At 44.0% G+C, this 21,141-nt stretch overlaps 1 protein-coding gene across 1 annotated transcript; it reads left to right on the forward strand.

Annotated features, from left to right (window-relative positions):
• Positions 1–7,413: 7,413 nt before the first annotated feature.
• TPBG (trophoblast glycoprotein) lies at positions 7,414–20,412 on the forward strand. Its single transcript, XM_035559490.2, has 5 exons — positions 7,414–7,468; positions 12,769–12,820; positions 14,115–14,333; positions 17,673–18,202; positions 18,556–20,412. Exons 1-5 carry the CDS (start codon positions 7,414–7,416, stop codon positions 19,818–19,820), a joined length of 2,121 nt encoding a protein of 706 aa, XP_035415383.2. The 3' UTR covers positions 19,821–20,412.
• Positions 20,413–21,141: the final 729 nt, after the last annotated feature.

Genomic DNA, 21,141 nt, shown 5'->3' on the forward strand with positions numbered 1-21,141 from the left:
TTTCCCAGCAGGGAAGAAAATAAGAATTTTCCCATTATCCTGCAGGTATTGCATGGAGTAGGACTCCATCCAGCTATCTGATGGGGACTAAAGCAAATCTGCAATCCTATTTCTAGACCTTGGAAACTGCAAATGCCCCTTAGTCATGTGCAGTTCTGAATCAAAGTGTGTCAACACATTCCCACATTTGTTTGGTCTAGTGGTTATCTGAACAGCTATCCACATGCTAAATATTACTCAGCTCTTGATGAGGTGCACTGCAGGCAGCGGGATCGCTTACAGCCTCGGCAGGGCTGGCAGAGCAGAAGCCTGACCTGAAGTGCAGACAGGGAAACAGTCACCCCGTGCTGTAATTCTGATCTCATTCTGAGCAAGCACAGTGCTGTTTTAATAAGGCAAATAAAAGGACTTACGCTCAAAATCTCTAAGTGGCAGTTTAATGAAAGATAACTTCAAAGAGTGAAATAAAAGGTGTAGTATTTCAAATTTTAAAAGATGCTAAAAATGCAGAGGCATTCATTCGTTCTTCATTTTAAAAGTCTTTTTATTTTTATTTTTTTAAGACTTTTAAATATATCTGTGCATACATCCTCCCTTACTATTGTTGCTTGAGAGTTTGGTCAGGAGTCAATTGCTTCCAGAACATGTGTCCACTACTTCTTGAAAAACAGTCTAATCAGCTTGTTGCCTTTTAAAACCTTTTTTTAAACAGAATAAACCTGTGAGGGCAGATTACATGCAAGAGCAAATTAAGTTTTTACCAAACCAGTAAGCACTTGCTCAGGTCAGTGAAGATGTTGTAGGCCCACATCACAAGACCTACACTGCATCCTGAAGTGATGAATATTTCAAAAATACTCTCCTTTTCAACCCAAAGTAGACCAAATCTTGTTTTCACCAGAGCCTCAGAAACCTAATTTAGCACAACAGAGCAAACTGCAGCACGGACACAGGAGTGAGCATCTCAGGCAGAGGACAGGATGGAGAGGCAGGAGAAGAAAACCTCAAGGACCTGCCCTGCTCCCAGGGAGCACCTGCGGCTCCCACTGCATGGCCCCGCTGGGTCCTGACACTTGCTTTATCTCAAGGAAGGGACAGTAGAAGCAGTAGGAAGTGTTATTTTTCCTTTTTTTTTTTTCCTCTCCTAATGGTCATACTTATTTGTTTGCCAGGTAGCCTTCCTCTCTCAGCTCTATTTTTGTAGAAAACAATACGAAGGAAGAAATAAAGATCATTTTTCATGTCGAAGCTCATTAAGCAAATTTGATTCAGCTCTCCTCCCCTCCAAAAAAAAAAATAAATAAATATTAGGAAAGGAGCAATGTAACTCGGGAGCCAGTTTTCCCCTATACTTCAGTAACATCCTTAATGAGCTGAACTGTGAGAAATTATTTTTGTACACCTTTTGGTTCCCTTAGTGAAGAGTTCTCAGCAATGCCTTACCTCAGCATTGTCTTATGTCTTGGCTCAGCTATGCAGCAGCACAACAAAACCTTTATTATGTCCTTACCAGTGCAGGCATATTTTAGCCTAAGTGGCATTATGCTGTCCTTCCACCAAAGCACTTGAAAAGAAAAGGCTGGGGCAAAAGATACTCAGAGGTGGTATTGGGAGCTCAGAGCCACATTAAGGAATATTTGAGTGATTGGTGTTGCACTGCTGTGAAAGGGATGAGACACAGTACAAGATTTTTGTAATAAACAGGCCCAAATAGATGGGGTTTAATGGTAACGTGTAGTGTGTGATGATTCACTGGTTACTCTGTAGGACATTGCTGTTACAAGCCTTCCTCTGGGTCCTTTTCTTTCTGCATCCTGCTTTTATGTGACTTAAAGCTTCGTGCTCAGCCTTTTCCAGCCTGAGCAGATTACAGCCAGGTTTTTCTCAACTCCTGACAAAAAGCCCTGTGTTACCAGTGCAGACAATATCCTTGCACAACCGTGTGTTCCCGATACCAAAGCTGGCGTGGCTTTATGCAAAAGCCAGGCTGAAGGAGAGGAAAATAACAGAAATAAAAGCTGTTTCTTCTGAAAAAACAGGAAGGTTAATCTGTCTGCTGCAGTCTCTTTACAGAATGTCTCCCTTTAGCAGCTAGTAAATCTCTGATCTGGGACTCAGCTGCTTCTCACATGAAAATGGCATATGCCACTGAACCTTCAGATGCCTCAGCACCTACAGATATTTTAAACTCATAAGCACTCGCAAAAAGTCATGTCCAGATGGTATAAGACTTAAACATAGTTCCTCTCTCACGCTGGGACTTGATTATCTCCTGTCTTGCTCTCTAAATTTCTTGTACTGCTTGTACCTTAAAATTTATACCTCTGTAAAACATTGCCATTTGGGTAAGGTGACACTACACGCACACCTGTAAGTGGCTGCATAGGATATGAAGTAGGAGAAAATTAGGTCTTCATATCCCATCTGTCCTGCAGGAGGAAAAAAACAATCTAGAGAGAAAAGGAGAATAGGAATTGCCAGCCAACTAGGACAGCGGGAGATAAACAAAACTATTATTCTCCCATCACTCAAGGAAGCAGAAAAAAGCAATCTGTAGTGAACCCAGACACTTCTTTTACGATTGCTTTTCACAGATCCCAAGATGTAAGTATTTCATGAAAGAAAGTCCATTAAAATGTTTTCAAGAGTTTTCTTCCTGAAAGCATATGAACCAACGTGATGCCCTTACCTTCAGCAGAGTGCTAGGTCACTCTCGCAGGCAGCAGTGATTCATTCTACAGCATGCTTACATGGCATTTAATCAGTCTTTATCTGTGGACAGCAAGCACAGCAATGCCTATTCCAATATAGCTGAAACACTAGGCATCTGCCTCATGCACCTGAAAAACTGGTAGGGAGCTAATTTCTTCTCTCAGCACAAGAGAGAATAGTCCCAGTGCCTCTGTCAAGCTGCAAGAGAAGTACTGAAAGGATTCTGAGTAAGGAACTGGGCTGCCAGCTGCCCATGCTGCTTGCATGGGGAGGGAGGAGAGCAAAGGAAGGGGACAAGACAGCCTCTTGTGAGGCTGAGCTGCTGGGAAAAGCTCAGGTCTGTGACCCTCTCACATGCCTAACTGGTCTTTTTTACCAGTATGTGTAGTACTCATGCAGCAGTACTCATTTATAGTGTTTGTACATATTTCAGATGTACATATATACAGCTTATAATCTAATCGTATACACAAATTCTATACCAGCAACCAAACAACCAGAACTGGCTCAATGTACTGTCACCCACCAATGTGTGACAGCTATGGCCCCTGCTAAAGCTGTTTCACTTTGAAATACTTTCTTGTTTTCCCCCTGCCCCCCCCCCCCAAATATATCAACATTTTAAGTCTTCAAGATAAACACATAAACTTTAATACACCTTATGAAGGATGTAGATAGAAAATGAAAGGAAAAGAAAAAATTGCACAAGCTTATAACTGTCAGCTTTTCCAAAATGTAAGCTTTGAAGCCATCCTGGGAGAAGTGGTGCTGACAGTTAAGAAAAAAAAAAATTCAACTGTGTTCACATATCTATTGATTGCTATGAAACATTAATACTTAATGCATCTTTTATATTGTCTAGAGGCTGCTCTTTATGGTCAGTTAAAGAAAACACTGGATATCTCCAGGATGCTCTCCACACTGCCGCAGAAGCTTTTCAACAGCTGATGAGTTTCTTTGTCAGTGCATGGAGTATCAGAGAGCTGTAGAAGTTGTAGACATTCAGAATACCAAAATACCGAAAATGAAAAACTTCAGTAATAAAATGGTATGATCTAATGGTATGATCTAAGCAATACTATCTGATGAACAGGTTTAGTCAGGCTCCCAAGAAAGTCCAGAAGTGGAAGGGAGAAACTCATAAGGGACAGGGATGGTTTAAAAGAGTTCAGCATTAGCCTGACTCTGCTTGCATTGAAATCACTGCCTTGCAGAGGAACAATGTGTGGTAGATGTTTTTTTCTTGTTGTTGTTGTTGTTTTGTTTTGGTTTGTTTGTTTTGTTTTGTTTTTGAAAGCAGCACCTTTAATCTTTTCTTATTCATTGCCTTTTTTTCCTAGAGGAAGGTTTTCTTGTGAGGTGATAGGCAAGTAGAAATATTCTAGTTGATACAAATACCAACACAGGTCTGATCTTTCTGTCTCTGTGTAGATACTGCCCAATGGCATGCAGCCCGCTTCATGGGACACAGCTAGGAACTGAAATGTAACGTATGTGGCAGTTTGAAGTGTAATCAAGCAACTTCTGTAATTTTAAACCCATTCTGACCTAGCAGAGTTATTTTCTTTCCATAATTATGTCCATCGGAACTGTAACAGGAGCTGTATCTCATATTGAAGAAATGCTACTTTAGCAAAAATGAGCATGATAAAAACTACCTCATCAAAAATGAAAAATATTCAAAGATATTAAATTTTCAGTAAGAAACAGGTGAGTAAGGTATCTTATTTGACATGCTTACAGCAAAAAAAAAAAAAAAAAAAGGAAAAAAATTGCAATCCAGTCCTATAAAAGTGATTGGTCCCATAATACAAACACAGTCCAAGCAATCTGGCATGCAACAGAAATGAAAGCAGCTGTAGCAGGTCAACAGTATAGAAAACAAAAGAAGACAGTGTAAGAGATGTACTTTAAATAAAATGAAAAGTTCTGGTTGATTTAAAAACTACAGAATGAGATCACTTCACTGATTGCCAAGGCTCTTTGACAGTGCATGAAACAGCCCAACATAGCTTGCAGATGGGAAACCAACATTTCCATATTTCACAACAAGACCAGTTTCAAGCAGGCAAATGTCACTGCCAGTGAGAAAGTGTTTGTTTACTCCAAAAAGGCACCTGTGAAGTGGCTGAGGCTACTGGCTAAGATATCCATATTGCAAAGGCTTTCTATTACAGACCTCCACTCTTCCACATAGGATTGAGGTGTATGTGGACCCATTCTCCTTTAAAATGAGGAGGGCTTTATCCATGAGAAAGTAGGTTTGTACCAATCCAAAAATATAAATGGGTCTGAATGTGTAAATATAAGACAGGCTAGTTTTCCCAAACCAGAAACGTTTTATTACTGCAGGTAGACAAGCCAACCACTGAGATGTAGAAAGTCAATAGTAGGCTTAACTAAAAATTCTCCTCGCAAAATTCACTTGACATCTTTGCCTAAAAAAAAAAAAAAAAAAGTTTCAGCCTTTAGCAAACATAATGCAAACACAGAAAAGATGATTTGTTCAAATCTTCCCCAAACTTTGAGGTAATGTTATGTTTTCAGTTAACTGAATGAAAAACTAGTTCTCTTCCCCATCCAGCTAAAGATCTGCACTATACACAATTAAGATTCACCTGGCCATGACTAGCTCTCTTGCCTTCTAAAGTTCAACATCTGACCTTCTCACACACTCAGTATTCCTTTCTACAAATTATTTTTATTTTCAAATTAAATAATTCAAGCACTTTTTTTCTTTTCTTTTTTTTCTGTCTCATGTATGAAGCTGTCATTAAAAAGTAAGTCCAGGGTACATTCTCCCCATTCATGTTTCACTGTTAAAGGATTAAAGGCATTGCCTAAACAATGAATAAACCTTGAAGACCACATTTGACAAGGTAAGGCATGAGATTTAGTAACGTAACCCAATTTACATTTTTTTTCTGCATTATAGGCTGGATAGTAAAATTTAAGCAACAACAAAAAATGCTAGTTCTATTTTTTCCCTATCCCCAAGGGAGATATTTTGATATTATATGTAGCATATTAATTTCTTAAGTAGTGCTATTCTATTATCAGGAAACTGCAACCAGTATAAATCTGCTTTGTAGAGGTGCTGACTGTGAATATTGGGATGGAAATATCTCTGTAACCTAGAAATAGTTAGAAGTCTTAAAAAGTGCCCTGCCTCAAGAATTTATCTACTTGCGATGAATAAATTAAACTCCTGGAACCACAAGGTTAACATTTGCTAAGGTGAGGGTTTTGTTTGTTTGTTTGTTTGTTTTTCTATTTTCTGTGTGAATTCATATTCACACAAAATCAGAATCTGAATTCATGTTATGATGGCTTATTCATTAGAATATTATCATTTATCCAGAAGAAAGCAAACAAAAGGCCTTAACTGAGGAAGAAATAATGAGAAGAGTCAACATGTTCTAGAGAAAGCAGAAAAGGAAAAGAAAGAAAGAAAGAAAGAAAGAAAGAAAGAAAGAAAGAAAGAAAGGGAGGGAGGGAGGGAGGGAGGGAGGAAGGAAGGAAGGAAGGAAGGAAGGAAAGAAAAAGAAAGAAAGAAAAGAAAGAAAAAGAAAGAACAAAAGAAAAAGAAAAAGAAAGAAAGAAAGAAAGAAAGAAAGAAAGAAAGAAAGAAAGAAAGAAAGAAAGAAAGGAAAGAAAGAGAAAGAAAGAAGGAGATAAAATGATTGTGCTAGCTTTCAATGTTCGATATCTTCACCAGTGTAAACATAGCAACTATAAAACCTGGGAATTACTTCATCCAGTCTGAATTGAAAAACTATTTAATTCTGAGCCTGCAATGTGAGCAATTGTGTAATTAGATGAAAGCATTTCTACAGAGCTCCTGCTCCCATTAAAAACATCTGCAGTGTCACATTACCTGTGGCATTCATGACTCCACAGTGTTGTCTGTCTCATGCACATTTGGTTAAGATGCCAGTTCAAGCTTTTCCTGAGAGATTTTCTACATATGTTTTCCTTCTCTACTTACACAGACTCATTTTATACACTGGTCGACACCTTTAAAAAGTAATCACATGCCATCCCAGACAAATGTATAGGTAGGTAATGTTCCATCAGCAGGCATCACACAGCCAGGGTTTATTTGTCTTTCAGAGAGACTTAGGAGACCACTAATGAGATGCTGAGAGTTACGGCAAAGCACAAAATCTTCAGTGACCCACCTGTTTTGGGGGAACTGTTACTGCTTTACCAAGGCACTAAAATCCTTGACTCATGAAAGTGTGGTGTGTGCTCCGGTAAGGTGGCACCATGTTGTCACTGGGAGTGTGATTTTACAAGTACCCATCCCTGAAAATGCTGCTGTTTGTTCAGACTACAAGATAAAAGTGATTAAAAGCACCTCTATGTGGGGGTAAAGGATGGCACTTAAAGTCAAGCTGTGATCTGGAATACTTTCCCAGGACACTGCACGTACCCAAGTAAAGGAGTCAGCAGAGGCTATGCCTGGCCCTGTGTGGGAAGGAATGGAAGAAGCAGATGAACACCCTGGTGGGAAGATGAGAGGCACTCAGGGCTCTCTTTCCACCCAATGACTGGACTCATACAGTCTTTTATTTCAGAGAACTGCCAGAACTTGATGGAAGCGTGATACTCAAGACACACAAAGCTCTGATCCCCAATTAATCCTTCTACCAGGAATAACCGATTGAGATCCCAAAGACTGGTGACCATTTTGAACTCATGGAACAGCAGTACGAAGAGAGTGATCCCAAAGTGCTGCTTCTCACAAGGCCAGGTAAGAAGAGCTTATGGTGCAGTGAAACCACGCTTATCAAACAGCGGTGGAGGGATGGCAGATGTCAGCCACTTCTGAAAACAAAAGTCAGAAACATAAATGAAGCAGCCTCCATCTTTACCGTACATTTCAGTGTAAGGGTAGAGATACCTGAATTAGCTCAAAACAGGTCAACTGAGATACTTAGAGCTCTCACCGCAGCCCCAAAGATCAGCCTCTGGCAGTGGGCATTGTGTACTTGGTTTTCCACTGGGTGGCTCCACTGGGTTTGAGGTACACAAATGTATTCTTTCCTGAAGGAACAGCACAAGAATACAGGCTTTTGAAGCAGGTCTAGCCAACACCAGAGCTCCTAGCAGCGACAAATGAAATTTTGTCCAAGGCCACTCTTTTTTCTCCTGCATTTTTCCAGCTATTGAATTTGCCTTTGTTCTCCTGTGAGCCTGAACTGTGACTTGGCAACGTGAGATTGGCAAAGTGAAGGCATTTTTCACTCTGATACTGGATGCTGGACAAAATACCAGCTGACTGGAGATTCAGCTGTCATAGCATATAAAAGCTACCTTTATCTTATGTAGAAGCAATAGAATATTACTTTTTTAATACCTTTTTTTTTTTTGAGTTTCAGTTGGAAACACAGCGAAGAACAAATGAATGCATCCTGGTCCTTTTTTTTCCTGCCTCATCTGGTTCTGGCTTGCAGCAGTTGTTTGAAGATACGTGAGTCTGCAGTTTGCCTAAGCATGTTGGAAAGGATGAACTGACTGGAAGGAATAAATGAAATACTGAAAGTGTGAAAAAGTGAGCAGGCTGCTTTTCTGTGACTGTAGAATTGTAGGAAAAAAAAAAGAAAAAAGAAAAAAAAAAAGAAAAAAGTTTTACTTGTAGCCTCAATAATGCCAAAGTATTACACAGTTTCTATTCACTAGAATATGAACATATAAATGTAACAAGCCGTGTCCCTGCATCTTTGCAAATACTAAGAACTGGCTTTTTCACAGTAAATAGTAAATTCTGAAAATGTTTGCCATTCAAGACAGCCTAATACCTGACCCCAGCTTAAATGAACCCAAGACCTCCCCACCCAGTGTGATCAATCCCCAGTTATGGTAATAAACATCATCAGCAGATTTATATTAAAAGCAATAAAACATTTCCAGCACTGAAAACTTCAGTGGGATCTTTTTCTCAGTATGACCTAAAGATGATTTAGCTCTGTTAACAACTGCTTCCTGGCCATTTACCCTGGCACCACATTAATTTTAAAATGTCATGTTTATTTACTTGATATCATCATTGTCCTGGTTTCAGGTAGGACAGAGTTAATTTTCCTCCTAGTAGCTGGCAGGGTGCTATGTTTTGGATTAGAATGAGAAGAGCGCTGATAACATGCTGATGTTTTAATTGTTGTAGAGCAGTGCTTACACCAAGCCAAGGACTTTTCAGCTTCTCGCTCTGTCCTGCTAGCGAGCAGGCTAGGGATGCAGCAGGAGCTGGGAGGGGACAGACCCAGGACACACAGACACAGACACAGACACAGATTTCTAGGTTGGAAGAGACCTCAAGATCATCGAGTCCAACCTCCGACCTAACACTAAGTACTCCACTAAACCATATCGCTAAGCTCTACATCTAAACGTCTTTTAAAGACCTCCAGGGATGGTGACTCCACCACCTCCCTGGGCAGCCCGTTCCAATGCTTAATAACCCTTTCGGTAAAGAAGTTCTTCCTAACATCCAACCTAAAACTCCCCTGTCGCAACTTTCGCCCATTCCCCCTCGTCCTGTCACCAGGCACGTGGGAGAACAGACCAACCCCCACCTCACTACAGCCTCCTTTAAGGTAACTGTAGAGAGCGATAAGGTCGCCCCTGAGCCTCCTCTTCTCCAGGCTGAACAAGCCCAGCTCCCTCAGCCGCTCCTCGTAAGACTTGTTCTCCAGACCCCTCACCAGCTTGGTCGCCCTTCTCTGGACTCGTTCGAGCACCTCCATGTCCTTCCTGTAGCGAGGGGCCCAAAACTGAACACAGTACTCAAGGTGCGGCCTCACCAGAGCCGAGTACAGGGGGACAATCACTTCCCTAGACCTGCTGGCCACACTGCTTCTTATAAAAGCCAGGATGCTGTTGGCCTTCTTGGCCACCTGAGCACACTGCTGACTCATATTCAGCCGACTATCAACCAATACTCCCAGGTCCTTCTCGGCCAGGCAGCTTTCCAACCACTCATCTCCCAGCCTGTAGCTCTGCTTGGGGTTGTTGCGCCCCAGGTGCAGGACCCGGCACTTGGCCTTGTTGAACTTCATACAGTTGACCTCAGCCCATCGCTCCAGCCTATCCAGATCAAGGATAGCTGACCCAAACTGGCCAAAGGGGTATTCCATACCATCTGACGTCATGCTGAACAATATATATAGGGGTGGCTAGCCGGGGTGGGGGGCCGGCTGCTCGGGGATAGGCTGGGCATCAGTCAACGGGTGGTGAGCAATTGCATTGTGCATCACTTATTTCGTACACATTATTACTATTAATACTATTATTATTATTATTATTGTTATTATTTTCCCTGTCTTAATAAACTGTCTTTATCTCAACTCACAGGCTTCACTTTCCCGTTTCTCTCCCCCGTCCCGGAGAGGGAGGGGGGAGGGTGAGCGAACGGCTGTGTGGTGTTTGGCTGCCAGCCGGGCTAAACCACAACAATCATCCTGAACTTCAGAATAATTTTACCTACCTGTAAAAGAAACAACTATTGTCAGCTTGGATCTAATTTTGTGCCATAAATCTCTCCAAGCAGAAAAGCCTGAGCAAGAATGTCTTTCCTACATTGCCTACACCACCACCTTTGGAGGCTCAGCCAGGCCAGCACTTGTTACAATGACAACTCTGCTGTGTTTTAAGTGATGCATCTTTTTTTTATTTTATTTTTTTTCAACATCTCATCACAAAAAAATAGTTTAATTCAGCATTTAAAAACATCTTGTAGAAGCAGATTTCTCCCAGTTATGAGAACTCCATGTATGCTCATGTTGCCTTGAGATTAGAAGCAGATGGAAGCTTTTTTTTCCGGTTCTTTCTTTTACCTTTCTGGGGTATGAACAGTAGGAAAAGGGACGTGGGGAATGATAGCCCTAGTCTGTACTGTAGACTGTGACTGTTCTGTCCCAAATATCGGTCAGAGCAGTCTCAGTTATTTTCTGCTTTCCTCAGTCCTCATGAAATAAATTGTAGGTATACATGGTTCACCCTAATACTACTCTTCAACGTGTTGCATGTCCATACCACAGTTCCATTTAGGTCATCTGCATCCAAAGAAGGGAAAAGGCTTCAGAAAGCCATTTTACCCATTAGGGCACATTTACCCTGTGAATATGGCACAAGGAGGTCCTAATAAAACAAAGAAACAACACAGAAATTTTATCTGCAGCACTTACATGGTGTGTGTTCCCAAAAGTTTACTCAACAATATCAAGCATACACTGTGGTGCTGAAATGCATTGATAGCCACGTATAGATCAAAATCTAAAATGAATGGGCTTGGCATTAAGGCATCTGTTGAATTTTAAGAGCTGGAAGTTTTAAATTCATTAATAAATATTTGTTAATAAATATATGCAGGTGAACGAAGAATTTCATAACTAAAAATGGTCAAAAAAATAAAATAATCTCCCAGAAACACGTTCAAATAGTTTTTCTTGTCATGTTAGTTACATGGCAGGGAAAGACAGATGAAAAATATTTTTTTAATGTTTTCTGTTTCTCTTCCTGTTCAAAAATTAAATTTTTTTAAAATTTATAGTTTTGCCCCTGTTATTTTCATTTCTCTCCCTTTATTTGGCCACAGACTGTAATTGAATTAATTAGATACACTGCTACACTTCCTTTTTTTTCATTGTTTTTGATCCCTCCTGAGATCAAAATCTTTCAGAGCTTGAAACCGAAAAAAAAAATATTGTAGAATTTTAATTGATTTACTTTTTTCTAAACATCCACAATATTAAGTGATTTGTGGAAGAACTCTACAACTCAAAGCAAATGAGTTATAAAGTAGGTATGTGGTTTATTTCGGCGCCGGGCACATGCGAGACAGCTCCCAAAGGCATGCGCACCCCAACACGGCAACTTGCCTTGGTTATATGCAGTAAAGAGTTACATATGCATGAAGTTTCCCAGTATGTCTATACATATGCATAACCTATCCCCACTTCGTATTAAAATTGGTTCCAAGAAGTCATTTCCATAAACTCTTCCTGTCTGTGCTTGCGCAGTGCCTTCTGGTGGTGGTCGCCAGGGGTCATGGGGATGAAGGCTGATAACTCTTCTTCATCACCACTAGTTGACCCCCTGCCTTTGTGTAGACTCAGCTGCTCCTTGGCTCTTGTCCAAACCACAGGGTCGGTTTCAGCTGGTTTTTGAGACAGGTTCCCCATTTTGGGCAGGAACCATCCTTTGTGAGGGGCCCCAAGACTCCTTGTTTCAGTTAATTTGCACAGTAGTAAGCAAAGACATTCAGCAACATCTATTTTTAATGCGATTAAGCAAGCCCCCATTCTTCCATTCCTGGCTTCAATAATAATAATTGTTTTATTTAGAAATCATTAATGCGATTAAGCAAGCCTCCATTCTTCTATCCCTGGCTTCATAAGGATGCACAATTTTGTTTTGAAATTTCAGATTAAAAGAGAAACTCTGGCCTGGGAAGTACTGAGGAGTTCACGTTTGGATGGAATTTACAGTCTTTCTTCAGCAAGCTGTGCTGGCCACCATAAAAGGCAAAATGCTGAACTAAGTGGACTCTTGCTCAAACCCTGAGCAAGACTTTGTCTCTTTATCTGGGACTGAAGGTTTTTTTCCAGTTTATATTCATGAATAATAAACCTAATGGGACAGACCTCAAACCATTTATGACATCAGGCTCATAATTATAACTGAATTTCTAATGTAAAATGCATGTGATACCCATAAAAGATATTAAAATTGTTCAGTAAGTGCAGTAAAATTAACTTTCAACGGCTAGCTGGTGATGACACACATCAGGTTCATTATTGTATTAAATCCATATAACTACTGTATTTTAAGCAGGCAAATTTGGACAGAGAAAGATGATGTATTTTGATCCTGATAGTCATTTTATCAGAAAGAGAGTGACAGAATAGACATGTAATAGACTCTACATGTAATTGCAGAGGACATTGTGATTCTTGGCCACAATGTCACAGCAGTAGACAAAGGGAAAATTAAGGATATGCATTCCTCTCAAAACATTCAGTTACTGCATAACCTTTCTATTTCTCACCATAGCGGACTTAAAGACAGATGGTGGACTTCCAAGGGATAAAAAGATTGGACCTAAGTAAGAGGTTCTTGGATTGAAGCAATTGTGAGAAACTGCACAAAATTTGTAAGTGTTGACAACCATGATCTAAGGAAAAGAGATTCCCAAAGCTGTAAGAAGTGGTCAGGAAAAGTCCAAGATTTGCCTTTCATACATCAAGACTTACCTACACACACCTGCTGTTGTGGTCTTTAAGACTCTTTCCCAGCATGGCAGAAAAACAGGTATGTACTACAGTCATGTCTTCACTGGTTTATTCAACTGAGTATAGCACAGAGATTGTATTATTAATTCTGAAGTACTTTAATTAATTAAGGTAAAATACCACTAGCACCGTGTGCTAGGATACAGCTCTATAATGTAGGCAACTTTATTTTATACCAAGCATGCAGTTTTCTTTTCTGCATTTTATCCCATCATCTCTGCCCACCTTGAATAACTACCTATAAGCAACTCCCTTCTTCCCTCAGTTTTACATTCTGCTTCCAGAGATATTTTCTATGGCCTTTTGCTTGTGCAAGCTTTTTAAAGTTAATTTAGTCTTTCCACATAAGTCAGTATACATCTAGCCTCTGAATCACTTTTACTGCTGTTTTCTTCCTTTCTTCACTCTATCTTGTCATTTTTTCTAGTCGGAGGATGCCAGAATGGAATGCAGTATTTCAGGTGGACTCACTGGTGCTAGAGGGAAAGGAAAGTATCATCTTCCTCCCTTGCTGTCTGAATGCACTATACAAACGAAGTGTGAAAAAACAAGTGTCTTCCTGGTCCCTCTCATCCCCTTCCAGTTCCTAAATATACATTCCTAACACAGGGGGCGTAGAAACCCCTAAGATGCGAGGAGTTGAGATAAAGCAGGAGAAGGCTGGGAAGGCAAAGCAAAAGAGTTCAGTAGACGAGGAACTTACACACCTCAAGAGTTTAGAGATCTCACAGAGACAGGTCGCAAAGGATCAATGTTCACAGAGGAAAAGAGGTCGGGAACTGATTCACCAGGCTTTTTAATCTTGCATACTTGCATACAGGTATGATTTTTCAGTCATGCTTGTCACTAAGGGGAGGCAAGTCCTAACCAGGCAGCCAGGCTGCCCTTTACATTCACCTTGCCAGAGCACAGACAGCAACACAACGCAGAAGACAGTGGGGAATCAAACCCCCTATGTTCCCAAACCTGATGAGCCTCTTCTATGCCATTTTTTGTTACTGATCACCAGAAAACCAGGGCAAATGGGGGAAAACTGCAGCACCCCACAGCTGTGAAAACACGGGCCTGCACACCCATGTTTTCCTGCCCTGTGTTTCTTGCCCACAGGCGGGAAGCGAGTGGGCCCAGAGGACCGCTTTGGCCTCGATTCCTTGCAGACTGGGGCGCTGCTTCTCAGAGCCAGGAGGGATCGGGGTTCAGCTCTCCTTTCCTGTCCCTGGATGCAAATACCCTCACCTATGCCATCTTCCAGTCTCCTAGATACCAGCAGCAGATGGGAGCTGGAGCCCAGCACCTCAACCCAACCAGGTGCCTCCCTCGCATACCGTAACCGTGACAAAATTGCAAGTTGGCCCAAGAAATGGGATTCTGAGCTCTCAGTGTCTGCTGAGAGTGCTTGTGTGAAGCAAGGCAGTCACTGTGGCGCAGAGGGGCACTAATCCAGCCGACAATCTGCTCTGCCCACATCCCAGGTGGACACGACCAATACACCAACGTGCCGGCTGAAGCCTGCTCACATAAGCCATAACGAAAAAAATTACCATTCTTAAATACATATAGCAATATATCAAAGGAAGTTTGAAACCAAATCAAAGCAAGACTGAATGTTTACCCTGACCCATTTAAGCATGTTGAATTCTCAGTTGTATTTGTCCGAACCTGGAAGAGGCTGCTCAGTCCTCTGCACGTCAGACCATGCAGAGCCAGAGTAGGACAGAGGGATGTGCACACAACGGCAGAGCCTCGATCCCAGTGAGTTCTCCTCCCAGGTCTCTTTTCCTAGTGAATACTTGACCCCAGCTCAGGCGGCCAGCTTCGCTGACAGCAAGTCTCCATAGATTCCTCCTCATTTGAGAAACAGGGTTTCATAATAAACCACTACTGGGAGTAGAGATGGGCTTTCTGGAAACTGAAAGCGTGAGCTGTGTCTCTATAGCTCTAAGAATTTTTGGTGTTGCATATATTCAGGTGAGGACACTTTGTCTGCTATCATCCCTTCCATCTCCACCTAAAGGAGAGTCTCCGGAATTCATAAGAGTGCATTATTACAGATACCCAATTAACTTATCTTTTAAGACAAAAATGTTACTTATAGCTAGAATCTTTTTTTTCTGATAGCACCAGGAAAATTTAACATACGCTTTCACTATATTAAAAATCGACATGGTTTGTATTAGACTGACTTGTGGTTTCTTCAACACAAAAATTGACAGTATGTGAGAAAATACAAACATGGTTTTATCTTGTATAGTGATTTATGACTGAATGATTTCCACAGAGGAGCACAGATAATCGTAGGATTTATCCTGCATTTATCATATAGACAGTGAAAACCAGAGTAGGTCAGCAGATCATTAGGGCAGGGTGTTTTTGTGACTGGAACTAAGTGCTAATTAAAAAATAATGCGAAGACTGAATTCTGTATTGTTTCAATTTATATAAAAATCAATAACTACCATATAAATCTACCATATAAATTTAAGTGTACCTAAAAGGAAGACAAACAGAACATAAATGTTTATGTGTGTAGCATGTGAGTACGGAATAAAGAATTCACAAAAGAATTCAAGGTAGCAGTTGGTTGCTCAAGTATTTTTATGGCACCATTTTAAGTATTCTAATGATGTTTCTTCAAATGAAGCTGCGTCCCGAGGGAAACAGAAGGTGTCCTTTGGAGGACCTGCTGGATCTCTCCGTGTGAGAAAGCAGATGGAACTTGCAGCTTGTTCTTCCTTTTTTGTGGGAAGATATTTTGGTGAAAGAAAAGAATTCTGGTCCCTGTGCTATTGCTCATTTGGTGTATAAACTTTAGCACACCACAAACACCCTTCCAAGGCCACTTCCTATGAGTATCTTCAGGCACTGTTGAGGCAATGTAGAAACATTTCACAGAAGAGGCATAAATTTTCCTATCAGTTATTGCCAGTTCTCTCTACAGCTCTCTGCACTCCTTTAGGCAGGTATCACATTTTCAGGCTGGGGGAGCTGAAATGCTGGAGTACTGATTTTTCCTGTTAACAGAAGCTTCTCAGCCAACCCAGAGGAATAACAGACACAGGAACAATTTGCTTATGGTAAACTGTCTTCCAGTTTGAGTCTACTCCAGACTGTGTCTTTTCAAATACTGCATTTTAACTCAGTACAAAGTTTTGCATAAGCTTTATTCAAAAAAAAAACAAGGAGATGAGATTCTATGGGCTGTGCAATGCAAATTCCCAAATCAATCAATCATAATATCCAAAACTGATCTAAAAATACATTTTTTTAATTATATTTTTTTCCTACATCTCTTTCCTAGCACAGATAGCAAACACATCCAGGAAATCCACTCAATAAAACTGTACTTACCAGAAAGCAGTTTCCTTCTTGGAGTGCACATCGGAGAAAAGCTGTTTTATGTAAACGGGAAGAGAACAGAGCAGATTAACAAGTGTTTTTCTTCTTGCAAACATAAGCAGGGTTAGCAGATGCAGTTCAGCACTGGCTAATAGGAAAATCTTTGTTATTTATTATTTGCATTACTGCAGCACTGACAAACATGGAACAAGGAGTTCCCTGCATGAGGAGCTAAGACTCTATACAGGGCAAGAGACGCAGATGCATCTAGACGCTCATGAAGTGTCAGGAGAACAATTTTGGTCAGCACAGTATGATCTGTATTTTTGTTCTTTGCATTATTACATTAAAATTGACATTGTATCTAAACGTTTTATCAAAAAAAAAAAAAAAAACACAAACCAACAAACAGTTATGGGTACATTCAGTATTTTTTCTATGAGTGACCTCAGAGTTGTTAATATTTTTAGTTAACTATTTTAAAGGCTATCTTCTTTTAGGAGACTCCTGGAAACTTCTTACTGGTCACTGAATTCCACTGTTGTCTAACAGGCCAACTTTATTTTTTTCCTTTAACTCCTCCAAGGAACTCTAATAGATTAGAGAAACGTGTCTTTCTCTTACAAAACGCAGGCTCTCTCTACATATCCACTTCTCTAAGCTTTTTACTACATGAGCCATTTGGATCTGGAACTCACATTCCCTTTAACAAACTAAAAACTCGTGCGGTGTAGTGCCACTGCTTTTCTAACCACACATACAGGCAGCAACCTCCCAAACTTCTGGGACTGCTCGTGGCTCCGAGACCCCATGTTGCACCTCTGTCACTTCTGCTGTTCCCTATTTCGTTTTCCCTGTGACCTTCTCATCCAACACACCCCAGTCTGGTGGGAGCCCCATGCCACCAGGGAAGAGCGGCCCCACAGACGGCGGGCTTTAACTGGTTGTTCCACAGATCCTGGGGATCCTGCTGGAGGAAGTCTGAAAGAAGACAAAAAAAACAAAGAATGGAGAGGCCATGCAGGGAATCTAGCTGGCCAGGAAAGCAGAAGGAAGATAACTCTGACGTACAGCGGAAAAAAGAAAAAAAAAAAAAAAAAAGTGTTTCCCATGTGGGCGGGTATTGAGGCTTTTGCCTTACCACAGTAAAACTTTTATCTCAGTGTCAATCTGCCCATTTGCAGCTCCGGTTTATTTATTTGTTTTAGGGCCTCGAAAGGTCCCGCCAGCTTTATCTCCGTTTAGTTTTGCAGCTTGTTTGGGGCATTTTGTTGGTGGTGCTGCCCTTTTTTATTTCACTTTTCTCCCCACAAACGGTCTCCCCGGCAGGCATCGCCCCTTCCCCGCAGGAACCCCAACCCCTGCCCCTCGACGGCACGGGGCCGCGGGCCCCCCGGGCTCCCTCCTCCCGGCCGTGGCTTTGTGGCGAGGCTCGGGCGGCTCCTCCCCGCCGCCGAGGCGAGTACCGGGTACCCTCCCGCGCACCTCCCGACTTCGCCGGGCCACGCCGCTTGTGGAGGCTCCGCTCGGCGGCCAGGTAAACCTCCGGCCGCACCACCACAGCCGGGGGGACCGAGGGGAGAGGAGCTCCGGGCGGGCCCCTCCGTGCCGGCGGGCCCCCGGGTCGGGCCGCCCCGCGGAGGGAGCGGGGCAGGGGAGCGGGGACGGCGGGCTGGGGCTGGGCGAGCGGCGGTGCCGGCCGTGTGGGGCGGGCGCGGTGCCGGCTCCCCCCGGTCGGGGCGGCGGTTGGTTTCTCCTGGCAGCGGAGGCAGGGCCAGGCGCGGCGAGGGTGGGCGCGGAGTTGGCGGCGGGGCTGGGGGAGGCGGCGGCGGAGTTGGCTCCGGACGTGGTGGCAGGAGGTGAGGGACGGGGCTCCGGCACTGGGAGTCGGTGCGAACCGGGAGCGGGGAGCCCCGAGGCGGGCGGTTCGGGTACGGGGAGCCCCGGGACGGGGAGCCCCAAGACGGGGAGCGCGGGGACGGGCAGCCCGGGGACAGGGAGCCCCAGGACGGGCAGCCCCGGGACGGGCAGCCGGGTCTCGTCCTGCGCTCCGCCGTGAGCCGTGAGCGGGCAGAGCCGCGGGGCCGGAGCCGGGGCCGGGGCCGGGGCCGGGGCCGGGGCCGGCCACGTGCCGGGGGCGGCGGGCGAGGCACAGGGCGGCGGGGAGCGTGCGGCTCCGCGCTGCCCTCTCGCTTTCCTTCTCCCGCCGCAGGTCCGCGGAGCGGAGTCGGCTTCGCCTCGCCTCTCCTTGCCGGCCGGAGCCGAATGCGCCCGGAGGGGAAGGTCCCGTCGCGGGCCGGGCCGCCGCCGCCCGCCGGTGCCGGAGCCGGAGCGATGTCGGGGCGCGAAGCCGAGCGCGGCGGGGCGCTGTGCCTGGGGCTGCTGCTGCACGTCCTGTTGGGCTGCGGCTCGGCGCAGCAGCCCGGCGGCTGCCCGGCCGGCTGCGAGTGCTCGGAGGCGGCCAAGACGGTGAAGTGCGTGAACGGCAACCTGACGGAGGTGCCGTCCGACCTGCCGCCCTACGTGCGCAACCTCTTCATCACCGGCAACCCGCTGCGCCGCCTGCCCGCCGGCGCTTTCGCCGCCCAGCGCCTGGCCGAGCTGGGCGCCCTCAACCTCAGCGGCAACCACCTGCGGGTCGTGGAGGCCGGCGCCCTCTCGGCCCTGCCCGCCCTGCGGCAGCTGGACCTCAGCGGCAACCCGCTGGCGTCCCTCAGCCCGCAGGCCTTCGGCGAGGGCGGCAGCCCGCTGGAGGAGCTGGCCCTCCGCGGGGCTCTGCACGACCAGGGCGCGCTGCTGGGGCTGGCCGCCCTGCTGCAGGCCGGGGCCCTGCGCAACCTCAGCCGCCTGGAGCTGGCCGACAACGGGCTGCTGCTGCTGCCCGCCGGCATGTTCGGCGCGCTGCCCGCCCTGCGGCACCTGGACCTCAGCAACAACTCGCTGGTGGGGCTGCGGAACGTCTCCTTCCAGGGGCTGGGCCAGCTGCAGAGCCTCAACCTCAGCGACAACTCGCTGGGCGTGCTGAGGAACGGCACCCTGGCCCAGTGGCGCGGGCTGCCCACCCTGCGGCGCATCGGCTTCGGCCGCAACGCCTGGGTCTGCGACTGCGCCATTGAGGACCTGGTGGCCTGGCTCAAGGAGAGCGACCAGGTAGAGGGCAAGGAGGCCCTGACCTGCGCCCACCCAGAGAAGATGCAGGGCAAAGCCCTGCTGAAGATCAACGCCTCTGACCTGAACTGTTCCATGCCCGTAGACCTGCCTTCCCAGCTACAGACTTCCTACGTCTTCTTAGGGATAGTCTTGGCTCTCATCGGGGCCATCTTTCTCCTGGTTTTGTACTTGAACCGAAAAGGAATCAAAAAGTGGATGCACAACATCCGAGACGCCTGTAGGGATCACATGGAGGGATATCACTACAGATACGAGATCAATGCTGACCCCAGGTTAACAAACCTCAGCTCCAACTCGGATGTCTGACAGAGCGCCGCGGAAGCAGGGCAGCGCACAGTAGCTATGCATGAAACGTAGACTGATGCTTTACCCTTGTGCTTGCTTCCCTCTCCCCAGAGAATTCTCAGACGTGCTTGCAACATGAGGGGGATATGCCTCCATGTGATGTTCATTACCCTTCTCTCTTCGTTCTGAGATGCTGGGGAGCTGCGCATGGTGTTGGGCTGTATGTAAGAAACACGCTGCTACTTCTCTTCCTCCTTACCTGTTTTCGTTGGTACTCATGGGAAGCTTTTTCCAAGATCTCAAACGAAAAAAAGGATTCTCTCTGTGACGCTCCAAAGCCACCAGAGTTTATATTATATATACATATATATATATATACATACACACACAGATACAACATTCAACAAAAGCTGCCTCAACTTTTTGGGAAAAAAGATTACAATCTTCTGTGCCAGTTTTGGTCCTGTATATCTGAATTGTGATGACAATGATTCCATTTCATAGACTTACACTGAATCTCAGAAAAACAAAAAACTCCTTTTAACAAGTCCTCTGTAACAACGAAGGAAATCAAATAGTGAGCATGCACAAATACTTTATAGTTTTACATGTTAGGAAATTTACAATCTCAGTAAGTCTCTTAGTATTTTATACTATTTTTGATTGCAGTTTACCTGAAAAGACTTTTTTTTTCTATATAAGCTGCATCTAAACTCCGTCTGAACCATTGAATTCAATAAACAGTCTTACAAGAACTTGTGTTGAAGTTTGCTGTTTAATGAGAAATGTATGGACATCTAAGAATGTTAATAACTTTAGAGTCTCTGGAGTAATAGCCTTATGGTAGTAATCCGAATAAAATTTTGTACGAACATGTAGCTTAGAGACATAAATATTTATGACAATTTTGTGAAATAGGCTTTAAGAATTACACTGATCAACGGCGAGAGTAGTTCCACTTGGCACAAAAGCCCCAGTCTGCTCTCCCTAAACAACTGCAAAACGTCGAGACAGATGCTAGTGTCTATCTAGCTGAGAAGGTACGAGCTAATAGAATTTACATAAGCTCTTCTCTACCAAATTTAAAAACATTCAAATTAAATTGCAGTGTTTGCAAGCTAAAGAAAATTGTACCGGAATGGAGTTGTTTGTTATAAAAGATATGCTTGCAGGTCCTGAACTAAATTAAATGCAGCTCAGTCATGTAGTCAGTGAGCTTCAGACTTGTAAGTCAGTGCAGTACTTAGTAAATTAAGTTCTTACTGTTTGATTTTAAACTCTTGGTGCGATCCTGTAGTGACTACATTGAGTAACTCGATGGAACTTCGCATTTATCTTAAGA

The sequence above is a fragment of the Cygnus atratus genome, chromosome 3 (genome assembly GCF_013377495.2).
Source record: "Cygnus atratus isolate AKBS03 ecotype Queensland, Australia chromosome 3, CAtr_DNAZoo_HiC_assembly, whole genome shotgun sequence".
Taxonomy (NCBI): Eukaryota; Metazoa; Chordata; class Aves; order Anseriformes; family Anatidae; genus Cygnus; species Cygnus atratus.